We start from the raw sequence: 13,200 nt of genomic DNA, 5'->3' as shown, positions 1-13,200 counted from the left end.
AGATATCACTGTGTACTATATAAATTTTTCCATATTTTAATGACCTCGGATTAACATATCAGGTTCTTGATAAAATAAAGTATAAAATATGTATCGTATTTAATTTTTTTATGAGTTACAACAAATATACCTATATTTATTTTATTTTATTAACGGTTGATGTCTAAAACCGTTAGTCTTTTTAATTACACAGACTTCAAACTAAAATCATAATTTAATTTACCTAAACTTCATTTTAATTATTTGAATAACAAAACTTAATGTTTGGTTATATTTGTACGTTTAAAAATAAAATGAAATAATAATTTGTTTTAGCTTCCACACGAAGTTAAGAAAGTATTAATTTGATTATAATGTATGTTTATTTTTGTTTGTTACCACAAGTTATCAGATTTTACTAAATCGATTTTGTTTAATAATACGTTAATATCATACAAATCCTATCTTTTTAAAAGCATTACCCTTAAAATTTAAAGAAATAAACTTCGTTCTATGAGGAACGAAGAAAGATTTCCCGCATTTAAGAGAATGGAGGGAATTAAAAATTAAAATTTTTGAAATCGGTAAATTTCTTAACTTTTTTTTTCTTAAAACTACAATTACATTTAAACAAAATAAGTGCATTAACACGAATTTCTTAATAAATACTAACTGTATGGTATTTTTATTAGGCACATTTTTTTTTTAATCGGATGCTATACCTGCCCACAGGGTATTCAAAATAGCAAGATTTGCATGAAAAGTTAATTTTTACTAATTAAATTTTGAAAAAATTCCCTAAATTCTGATACCTATATCTAAAACTAAGATATATCTAAAACTAAATGNAGATTTGCATGAAAAGTTAATTTTTACTAATTAAATTTTGAAAAAATTCCCTAAATTCTGATACCTATAAGTATATCTAAAACTAAATTTAATGTGAATTCATTAAATAAATTTGTTTGATTAAAGAAATGTAGCAAAGGGTAAAGAATTATTCCTATAAAAATTCATATTAAAATAATTTTGAAAACATCATGAAAATTTCCATTTGAAAAGTAATTAAAAACTTAACAAAGTAATTAATGTTATCATTGATAATATTAATGATGATAATATTAATATTATAATTATATATATATAGTCGTTTGTCATTTATTTTTAATGGGCTACAAATATTTTTTTGACTATTGGTGTCCACAGTATTAATTTTTGGTAAATCAGTACTAATACACTCATAATATTTTATGAATACGTTACAAATTTGCACTGTTATTTAAAATTTAAATTAGTACATCGTAAGATAATATTTTATTAAAGCATAAATACATCAATTTAATGCAATAAATCTTAGCTTATACGCGGGAAAAACACTGAACGTCATTCTATAGTTCCTGGTCTTCTATTTTGTNTTAATGATGATAATATTAATATTATAATTATATATATATAGTCGTTTGTCATTTATTTTTAATGGGCTACAAATATTTTTTTGACTATTGGTGTACACAGTATTAATTTTTGGTAAATCAGTATTAATACACTCATAATATTTTATCAATACGATACAAATTTGCACTGTTATTTAAAATTTAAATTAGTACATCGTAAGATAATATTTTATTAAAGCATAAATACATCAATTTAATGCAATAAATCTTAGCTTATACGCGGGAAAAACACTGAACGTCATTCTATAGTTCCTGGTCTTCTATTTTGTTTATATCAAGGCCAAAAACTAATAAAATGTTTCTTTTTTAGGTAATTTATGCAATTTCCTTTTCTTTTTCTTAATTTTTTTAAATTATTTTAGAAAACAATATATTTTGTATCATAGTTTTAAAATTGATACTATACATATGTTTAATTAGTATTAAAAAAGTTATTTTTATAGTAAAATAAGGCTAAAAATGTTTAAAGTCGAGAATGAAGCACTTCCTACCCTTATACGAGTATAAGTTGTTAATAAAATTTAAGTATAATATTATATTATTGCATTCAGTAGCTATTTTCACCACGAAGGCAAGTCCAGAGGTCAAATTTTTTTTTTCAAATTAAAGTATATTACATTAGCTTTAATTTAAGATATATATAAAAGTGTCAGACCATCCGGAACATTTTCAAAAGTTAAGTTGAAAAAGTTAATTTTTTGTGAAAAAGTTGTCATTTTAAATCCCCTCCTTTGGGCAGGTTAAGTGTCAAATTTACAAAAAATATATACCAAATGATAGGTAAAGACATCAAGCATCTATAAAAAAAAAAATTATATTGATATGTTCATTTTTGAAAAAGTTACGGCAGTTTTTAGTAAAAAAAATTGAAAAAATTTCGAAAATTAGCGATTTTTAAATTTGTAATTTTTTTTTGGAGGTTTCCCCCATTTACGGGGAACGAGAGAAATTTTTTCAATTTTTAAGGGTAATGTCTTCGACTAGATACGATTTGTGATCTTCTGACGTGTCGTTGAAAAAAATTAGTTCGGTGAGAGCTGAGAAAAAGTTGTAACAGACACAAAAAAAACACATCATAGTAAAACCAATACCTTCTCAGCTTCGCATCGAAGCTAAAAGAGTCCCGAAAAGGTACATTAATATAATAGAAGATATGTATTATGGCACTTATACCAGGGTAAAATACGTAGGAGGATTATCAGAAGATTTTCGGGTAAGATAAGGAGTGCACTAAGGTTCTGCTTTAAGCCCTTACTTATTCTCTATAGTGATGAATGAAATTACTAGAGAAATACAAGGAGAGGTTTCGTGGTGCATGTTGCTTTCTGATGTTAAAGTGTTAATAGGAGAAAATAGAGAGAAAATTAATCAAAGGCTAGAGGTGTTAAGATGAAAGAAAATAGACTTAGATGGTTTAGTAATGTTATGAGGAGAGAAGAATCGGAAGCACTAAGAACAGTTATAGAAATGAATGTTAAAGAAAGAAGAGGTAAAGGAAGACCAAAAAAGAGATGGAAGGATACTATTGAGCACGATATGAGAAAAGGTGATATGGGAGATCGTGTCAAGTGGAAGTTTAGGATAAGGATAGCTGACCCCAAGTACTTGAGATTAAGGCGAGGAAGAAGAATATATATACCTCAAAATTTATCAAGGCAACTAGATCTGGTTGAGTAAGTTGTATAGTTACCATTTGAAAAAAAATCAACACATGGAGCGCTAGTTAGTTTACTGATTAGCATGAAGTACCAAATATAAAAAGATTCATTTCTTGTTTTACCTTTTTTAATAATAAAACGAAATATTTTTACTAAAGATCAAATAAAAATAAAATCAACAATCTTCTTCTTCGCGTTAATCCTAATTACTTGGAGTCGGCCATCGTTATCCTAAACTTCCACTTGATACGATCTCCCACATCATTTGTCCTTATATCACATTCAATAACATCCCTCTATCTCATTTTTGGTCTTCCTCTACCTCTTCTTCCATTAACATTAATTTCCATAACAGTTCTTACAGTTTCCAAATCCTCTATCTTCATAACATTACCAAACCATCTAAGTCTATTTTTTCTCATCTTATCCACCATTGACGCTACGTCTATATTCTCTCTTATATGCTCGTTCCTTATTCTATCTTTTCTAGTCACTCCACTCATCCATATATACATTCTCATCTCTGCTTTATTCTCTTATCAACTGCCCAAAACTCTGAACCATGCATCATAGCTAGTCGCACTGCAGCCTTATAGAACTTACCTTACCATAAACTTTCCACCTCTCCAATCACAATTTTAGCTCAATTCACAAATAATTTTTTAATATTGATTTTTATTAAAATATATTCATTGATTATCCCTACGTAACCTTATAATCAAACATAAAACTAATTTTAGCTTCGATGTGAAGCTGAAAAGGTATTGGTTTTACTAAGATGTGTTTTTTTTTTTTTATTTATTTTTTTGTGTCTGTTACCACTTTTTCTCAGCTCTCACCGAATCGATTTCTTTCGATGATACGTCAAAAGATCACAAATCGTATATAGTCGAAGACATTGCCCTCAAAAATTGAAAAAAATTCCCTCGTTCCCCGTAAATGGNAGTCGAAGACATTACCCTTAAAAATTGAAAAAAATTCCCTCGTTCCCCGTAAAAGGGGGAAACCTCCAAAAAAATTACAAATTTAAAAATCGCTAATTTTCGAAATTTTTTCAATTTTTTTTACTTAAAATAGCCATAACTTTTTTAAAAATAACCGAATCAATATAATTCTTTTTTTTTTATAGATGCATGATGTCTTTACCTATCATTTTATATACTTTTTTTATAAATCTGACCCTTTATCTGCCCACGAGGGGAGATTTAAAATGACAACTTTTTCACAAAAAATTTACTTTTACACTTAACTTTTGAAAGTGTTCCGGAATGTCTGACACTTTTATATATATCTTAAATTAAAGGTAATGTAATTTACTTTATTATGAAAAAAAAAATTTCGGATTTTATTTTGTCTTCACAGTGAAAATGGCTACCAAATGCTATTTTTGTGTGAAAATTCTCGATTTTATTTTTTACATTTTTAACTTTATAATGCTATAACTTTTTGAAAAATGTATGGATCAACATAATTTTTCTATGAGAAATACTATTTTTTAATAATCCCTTTTTCATTCGACATACTTTATCTTAATCAGGATATTAATAAGGAACTAGCAGATTATGTAGCTTTTGGAATAATCCACCAATTTTTTAAAATTAAACACTATCTAAAGATTTGCANTTAAAAAAACAGTATGTCGAATGAAAGATCTATATAAATACTACTTCTCATAAAAAAATTGTAATGATCCATACATTTTTCAAAAAGTTATAGCATAATAAAAATAAAAATCGAAAATACAAAATACAAAATCGAAAAATTTCACACAAAAATAGCATTTGGTAGCCATTTTCACCATGAAGATAAGATAAAGTCCGAAATTTTTTTTTTTCATAATAAAGCATATTACATTAGCTTTAATTTAAGATATATATAAAAGTGTCAGACCTTCCGGAACATTTTCAAAATTTAAGTTAAAAAAATTAATTTTTTGTGAAAAAGTTGTCATTTTAAATCCCCCCTTGTGGGCAGGTTAAGGGTTAAATTTATGAAAAAAATATACCAAATGAAAGGTAATGATATTATGCATCTATATAAAAAAGAATTATATTGATATGTTCATTTTTGAAAAAGTTACGGCAGTTTTTAGTAAAAAAAATTGAAAAAATTTCGAAAATTAGCGATTTTTAAATTTGTAATTTTTTTGGAGGTTTCCCCCATTTACGGGGAACGAGGGAATTTTTTTCAATTTTTAAGGGTAATGTCTTCGACTAGATACGATTTGTGATCTTTTGACGTATTATTGAAAGAAATCGGTTCGGTGAGAGCTGAGAAAAAGTGGTAACAGACACAAAAAAAAAATAAATGAAAAAACACATCTTAGTAAAACCAATACCTTCTCAGCTTCGCATCGAAGCTAAAACGGTTGCACAGTGTGGACGTGGCTTAGTTGGGACATGTTTAGATGATATCTGACAGTGATTAAAATCACTGTTATAAGANGACAGTGATTAAAATCGCTGTTATAAGAAACGCTCCGATACAAATCTGTAGATATGTTTAATTTTAATTAAATTGGTGGATTATTCCAAAAATAAAATAACTACTATTTCCTTCATTATTCCTAATTAGCAATTCTATGATTTATAAATATAATATATGAATAAATATCTATTATAGCAATTTAACGTAATATTAAATTTATATTTAATAATTTAGTATTTTATGCGTTTATGGAGAAATTATAAAAAATTATAAAGTAGTTATTACTTTTATCAGAAGATAATTGTTTGTTAATTATAAATAAATGGTCTACAAGGAATTTTCATCAGAGACCAAAATATACTTTTTCTAAACCTATTTTTGCGCCTATTTTAAATCTGTAATTAAAGTTTTGCATATTGACTAAATAATAACAAAATCCTTTTTTTATTAATATAACTAATATTTATGTTACGTATGAATAATCAATAAATATATTTGAATTAAAAAAAATATGTAACAAGCATAATTTTTTACGTGCAGTATATAATATATAAATGTAGATAGTAATATAATCTATATCTGTAAATTCATAACGTAACAAAAAATCCCTGATTTTCATTGTAACAAACTGAATAAGTCATAGAAGAAAATAAAAAAGGTTTGGTTATCAATTCATCTATTGACAACATGATATACAAAAAAATGATATATTTTCTTGATTTCTGTGCTCTATTTATTTATTTTTCATTATCTATAAACGTTTATTGATATAATTATTATAAAATCAATCAAGTTTACATATTGTTTTGTTTAAAACAAAATATTTTATCATACCCTATAACAATTGACAGATCATTACCAAACTCTATTAACTTCCAATATTATATATTTTGTTCGCATTTGAATATTATTTTCATTTTGTATATTTGTTTGTATTTTCAGTTGAATATTTATTTAATTTTAACTCGTCTTTATGATTTGTTCTGTTGTATAACTTGTTTTCAATCATAACAATTAGATTTGTTATCTAGATAACTTCATTATCCTGTCAATAATTAATTTGGTGGTTAAGTGTAAATTGGTTTATTTATTTGTTAAGATATATCCCAATAAAATAACATTAAAACAGCATTTTTCATTTGACATACTAGTTTTTTATGTATTGTATTTTTTATTTACTTCCCATCCAAATATCCTTTAACAAACTTTGCTTAAAAAACATTTATTTTTTGGGTTTACATGATATTGCATTGTCTATAACGATCAAATCTATTTTTTAAGTTATAAATATTTTTAGAAAAATACTTAAATTGTTTTTTAATTTCTTAATAATTTTTTTTTTATATAAAGTAATTTTTATTAATGACACGTCAGTAAAGTTTAGCCAATATTGTAAATTAGATTTATGCCAGAAATGTCAATATTGAACTTAATAAAGTAAAATTCGATAATTTATGTGGTATTCAAGTAATAACAGTCAATTATTTCTATTTATTTATGTTGTAATATGAATAATAGATAAAATATTTGCTTAAAATTGATTTTTTTTAAATCACTATTAAAAGCTCTAAAAACGGAAAGAAAATATGAATATTGGTGTAGTAAATAGGTGAATAACGTCGATTTTAGTATAATACAAAATTTACAATAGTAGTAATCAATTTTTGAATTCTCAATAAGTATAATAATGTCATATCAAAGGGAAATGCAGGGTGAGCAAATTAATAATGGTAGGAAAAAGAATATAAAAGGGAAATATGAAAAGTATAGTGGCACTGGACGTTTTGATGAAGAAACGTCGAGTTACGGGTCAGGATGTTTGATGCCAGTAACTTTGTATTTTGTACGATTTAATTTATTTTGTGTTACATTTTTATAATAAATTTTAACTTTGAGTTTATTACGTTTCTTAAATAAAATAGCTATTCGAAAATTTGCACTTAGCTTAAATATTTTATATCCATCGTGCTGTTAAAATTGTGTGTGTGTGCAGCAAGAGTCGAGGTTGGATCTTGAATGCTGGTCCTTTAGTTGATCTTAATAATTAGTGTGCATGTAGGCTAATTTTTGGGCTTAACCGTTCTTTAGTAGGTATTGTGAAAAGGTAGTTGTGCTGGTGGCTGACGAGGAGCCACCCTTCAGTCTGCTACTTTTGAGCTTGACCGAGCTAATGGGTCTAAACTCTATCCCTTTAGTAGTTCACTAATTGGAGGGATTGGGGCTAACCAGTGTATCCAACGGGAGGACTCGAAAAGAGATTAAAACTCGTCGTCAAAAACAGTAGTTAATTTGTGTACTACTTTTCTGTCTACGTCGGGGCACTACCGACGTAGACATTGGTTATTTTTGTATTTTTGTTTTTGTATTTTTTGTTTTTTAAGTATTTTTGTTTAACTATATTATACAATAAGGAATATATATAGGGATTAAAAATAAGACACTTATTTTTTCAGAAATAATTGAAAATGTTTAAGTTTTGTAAAAAAATTAATTGTTTACACTATTAATAAAAATTGTATAATAATATGTAATTTAATAATTTTTTTCATCCCTGCGGGGATAAAAACTTTAACATTAAATTTATTTAATAAAAACCCATATTTTTACCTTGATTATATGATAGAAAAAAAAACTTGCTAACAATTTTGTTCTCATCATTTTTTTTATCCGATCAACCGATAAACACGGAACATATTACGGTTCATTCTAATATTTAGTTGCAAGTGCAATTATCAAAAATATCGATAATCAATTTAACACGATATTCAATATTGCGATAAAATATCTAAAAAATCTAAACGATATCGAAGAATGTTACTAAATATACATTCATTTATTTCTACTGTGCATTAAATTATAAACATTGTTATCATTTTTTTATAATTTTGTTAAATACTTGTTTTGTTTTTAATAGTTTTATCTACTAACTAAAATTTAGTAATTAAATAGTTTCTAAATCAAACATTTTTCGTTTCATAAATATTTATTTATTATTCAAACATTATATTGATTTGAATAATTCTAAATGGAGGGCTTTTAAAAAGTCGAGTTGCACCACTAATTATATTACCAATTAAAAAGTAGTTATTTTTCTAATAATAAAGATTTATAAAAATCTATGTTATTACACTAAACTATCTATAATTTTTCAAAATGAATTTTGAATAAATTACATAAAGAAAAAATGTTATGCATTTATTTGATGATTTAAATGTTTACGATTGCGTACAATTCCAATTCTAAGAGTATGAAATATAAAATTTGGTGGTGTCTCATAACTTTGAATTGTATTGTATAATAAAATGTAGAACTTTAATAGAATGTATTACTCCAATAAATGAAAAGAGCGAATGTATGATCATTAGGCATTGTTCATTTCTTTATGTGTTAGCCATAAAACATTCAGAGAGTACATTTGTAAACAATTTTTTATGTAGTTTTAAAAATAAAGTTCCAAAAGTTTCCTGTCCTTTAGAAAAGGAAATCACAAATGTTAGCCAATAATAATTATTATATTATTGATTTTTAATGAATACGTTTTTTTATTTATATGAAGTTACATTTGATAACATTTCAGGTATAGATGTGTCTTTGGATAATGTAATAAAAAAAAATAGGAATAAACAAACGTTTTGGTGAATATAATTTAAATTATAAATCTACAATTGTTGGTATAAACATTACTATAATAAAACAAAAATCTCCTTCCAAAAGTCAATTTAAAACTTAACCATTGGTATCGTCACAGAACATTTGTGGAATCTAAACTATAAATAAAATATTAGCGGGTAAACCAGCTATCAATTTATGTTCACAAAGTTTTTAAATTTAATTTATTTCGGATATTTGATAAAGTATCAATTGCTATAGAAATGTCATGTCATGATTTTATATGATTTTTTAATCATCATAATTTTTAAGATTTAAAGAAATAGGTTAAACAGATCATATTGTCCAAAATTTCGCACCAATTTTTTTAATTTATTTAAAACCAAAATCTATCATCAATGAAAAAAATTTTTTTTTAATATGTTATTCAGTTTTTACTAAATAATATTGAGTAATAAACATTTTTACTTAAATGATAATAAATTATTTGTTATCATTTCCAAAACAACATATGCTGAAAAGTTCTAATAAATACGTATTTGAAATTTGCACAAAAAATAATAAAAGTATAATGAAAAGTTTATTTTCATTACTGATTTTTAAAACAAAGTCTTATTTTAACTCAAAGAAATGCATTGGATGAAGGCCAAACTATTTTTTCTATCCATGGTAAGTAATGCAAAATTTTAGTGTATACTCCTGCTTTTTCTTTATCTGCACAAAATTCTCCAAAAGAAGTTATTCCGACTTGAACGTACATTTGCTTATATTTAGGATGAACAATTTGTAATGGACCTCCAGAGTCACCCTGTCATCATTTACAAAAGTATTCTTCACTTTAAATCTAATACGATTTTAAAATAAATTATAATAGTACTTGACAAGTATCTTTTTCTTCAGTTTCTGATCCAGCACATAATTGGCTTTCATTATGTATTCCAATATTGAGTAATTTGGTTATACCATAACTTGCCTTACATTTGTCCATTGATATTAAATCCAAATCAACTTTTTGCAAATGGGAGCTTGGTGGGCCACCTAAAAATAGACCATATGTTTTTTATTTATTTATAAAGTTGTATAATTAGTTATGAACTATTCTATTATTCAATATATTTTCTGTAAATTTTTTCAAATATCTACTTTTTAATTTTTAATAAAAATTTAAAATTTTACGGAAAAAAAGTGTTTCTCTAATTGATTGTTTTATTTTTCTAAGTTATTATAAAAATATAGCTGTAGATAAAATGTTTTTAATAAGAACTTAATTTTCAATCTGTCACTGATGTTTATTACGAAGGTTTGAGACCTTATGCATTGTTTGTATTTGTAAAAACTAAAATATGTATATTAATTAGAAAATTAGTTTGGTGGCGTGGGGGATTATACCCTCAAAAATAAAAAATGTTCTCATTATACTGTTCAATGGTGAAGTTTCATGGAGTTGAATGTCTCGGAAGTGATTCAAACAAATGATATGAATGCGTAAAGTCTCAAACCTTATTAAATAGGGTATGAGACTTTTAGGGTTAAATAAATTTTATTACTGCAAATATCAGGTGAGTTTGTTTGAGTATTTCTCATATCTTAAAAGTCAGACAGAAATTGTTCTAATCATATAAGAAATTTACAGATTAATTTAAGACTCTTTTAACGTTAATCTTTTTTCGAAAATAGGGTAATAAACAGATTTATTATTACAAATTAAATTCTAATTTATTGGAATAGTATTAATAATTGCATCTTTAAAATTTTTATATTTAAATAATATTAAAAACCAACCTCATCAATTAAATTTTGAAAAGCTCAAAAAATTTAATAAACCCTGTAACTGAATGATATGTTTGTTCACAATGTATTTAAATGTTAATATAAAAGTTTTAAATGTTGATAATAAAACAATGTATAAGAAATGAACAAAGAACTCCTCGATTTGGATATTAGAGAAGTAGAATTTAAAGTAATATTAATGTTGTTTATTTTTTAGAAATTGTTCAGTAATTGGACCAGTTACGCTATTATGCCTTTCATTTTCTTTTACTAGAAATAATTTTTCTATTTATTTATAAGAGTATTTACATTAAATATTTTTTTGTAAATTATATAGGATTGATAACCAACCAGTGGATGTCAATCCCCAGCCTGTAGCAATTAGATTTGTCATGTATAATTGATGATTTGCATTAAGACATAGTGGTAGAATATATTCTGAAAAATCAACATCTTTATCTAAGTAGAACAATGCAATATCGTTATATCTAGAAGGTGGTTTGAAATCTGGATGCACTACGCGCCGAATTATGTCATAGTTTACGGGTTGTGCATCGTCAGTATCTGATTCTATGTCAAGATCGCCAAGACGAACCCACCGAGCTGATAATCTAGAATATTTATGAAAAGATCAAGAAAGTTCTAAAATTAATTAAGTTATCAGATAATTACGAATTTAATTTTTCACAATGTGCAGCACTCAAGATCCATCTATGACTTATCAATGAACCACCACAAGACCACCTAACACTTTCTAATGTTTTTCCGTATCCAATCAATGCCTAAATTTATAAGATAAAAATTAATTAACATTTTATAGATTATTATATTATCATCACGAACCATATGAGGAAATTCCTTCGGATTTGCGTTTTTGCCGCCAACAACTGTTACATGAAAAAAATTGTTGTCAGAGTTCATTGTAACTGGATTATTTTTGTAATCACGGGAATATTGAATATACTCATTGCACTCTATAAATGTAATTTTTTAAAGAGTCAAGTTAAATCAATTATTAATTATGATCTAATACTTTCTTCGAAGATTGATTGTTTTGTTTCATATCTAGTATTAGATAGATTATCTGTTGGACAACATACCATTGGTTCTAAACCAACAAACTTGCATATCTTTGGATTTTTTCCTTGTTTAATTAGTTGATGCACTGCTGTACATTCACTAAGAATCTTACATGTTAATTTATTTCCTTTGCATTCATAATTTAACGAATCATCACCTACAAACGTCAAATTTATAGATTAACTAAATGTAATATAATTTTAGATTGTCTTATCACAGGTTGATTATTTAACTAAGAGTCACGAAATAAATAAATAATTTAACAGATAAATTATAATATTTTTACTTTTCGGAAATTAAAAGTATTTTATATTTTACAATACATTGTCAGAGTTATGTTAAACAATAAATCTGTACACTATAAAAAATAGTTTTCATAAATATACTCGCTTGTTAATTTAATAAAAATAAATTTTTTTTTTAGTTTATAATTTTCATTTAAAAAAAAAATAAAATATATTTAAAAATTGAAATTTTTATAGAACATACAAATAGATGAACCATTTTTTTTAATCTTTAGCAAAACGTGATATTAATAGTGTTTTGGGTACTTAAATGTTAAACAAAATATATTATGATGTATTAAATGTAATAATTATGAGTTCATAAAATAATTAAAAAAAATAATATGAAATTCATTACATACCTTTTTCAAAATGTATCATTTGACAAAAAATACAAGTACTAAAACAATAAAAAATTACCAATTCAAAAAATAAACTTAATCTGGTACCCATTTGGTTGCACTTTTTAAAATTATTCTTATACTATTAATTTTACAGAGAAGGTATTATTAAACACATGCCGTTTAAGTATTGTTAAGTATAGACCAATTTCTGAAATGCGATATATTTAATTAAATAATCAACACCTTCTTTGAACGTAGGTCCCCACTATTTATGAAAAGTGGAATTTCTTGAAGGTTAAGACAATAATGTTAACATTGGATTTAGTAGCAGATGAATCCACTACTGGCAAACCATTTTGCAGGTCACAATTATATGTGTTTATAAAAACTGTGATGATGTACTTATAAAATCTTTTATAATTAAATGCAAATTGAATTTCAGAATTGTTTTTATTCAATCATGTCATAGTTGAAAACTGAATAAACTACTTATAAAATGATAACTAGCGCTAGCGAGTACGGCTTCAAACTAAATTAATATCATGGATTGTTTTGAGCAACTCGCTCGCATTAAAAATTTACATTTAGTGTTCTA

General features: G+C 25.4%; 1 protein-coding gene across 1 annotated transcript; it reads right to left on the bottom strand.

Annotated features, from left to right (window-relative positions):
• Nucleotides 1-9,685: 9,685 nt before the first annotated feature.
• LOC126908138 (venom protease-like) lies at nucleotides 9,686-13,200 on the bottom strand. The gene is made up of 7 exons (XM_050690040.1): nucleotides 12,624-13,200; nucleotides 11,931-12,134; nucleotides 11,741-11,871; nucleotides 11,570-11,679; nucleotides 11,249-11,508; nucleotides 10,005-10,165; nucleotides 9,686-9,935 (listed from the first exon to the last, which is right to left on the bottom strand). Exons 1-7 carry the CDS (start codon nucleotides 12,712-12,714, stop codon nucleotides 9,750-9,752), a joined length of 1,143 nt encoding a protein of 380 aa, XP_050545997.1. The 5' UTR covers nucleotides 12,715-13,200; the 3' UTR covers nucleotides 9,686-9,749.

The sequence above is a fragment of the Daktulosphaira vitifoliae genome, unplaced genomic scaffold (genome assembly GCF_025091365.1).
Source record: "Daktulosphaira vitifoliae isolate Bord-2020 unplaced genomic scaffold, ASM2509136v1 Scaffold_5, whole genome shotgun sequence".
Taxonomy (NCBI): domain Eukaryota; kingdom Metazoa; phylum Arthropoda; class Insecta; order Hemiptera; family Phylloxeridae; genus Daktulosphaira; species Daktulosphaira vitifoliae.
This window is presented reverse-complemented; position numbering and strand designations above follow the sequence as displayed.

Bases quoted from the DNA above. Each gene is read 5' to 3' on its own strand.
- LOC126908138 (XM_050690040.1), bottom strand. From the start codon at position 12,714: ATGGGTACCAGATTAAGTTTATTTTTTGAATTGGTAATTTTTTATTGT. The intron at 11,680-11,740 runs GTTCGTGATGAT...TTATAAATTTAG, and splicing joins CGAAGGAATTTCCTCATATG to GCATTGATTGGATACGGAAA. The intron at 10,166-11,248 runs GTTGGTTATCAA...GTCTATTTTTAG, and splicing joins CTGGGGATTGACATCCACTG to GTGGCCCACCAAGCTCCCAT.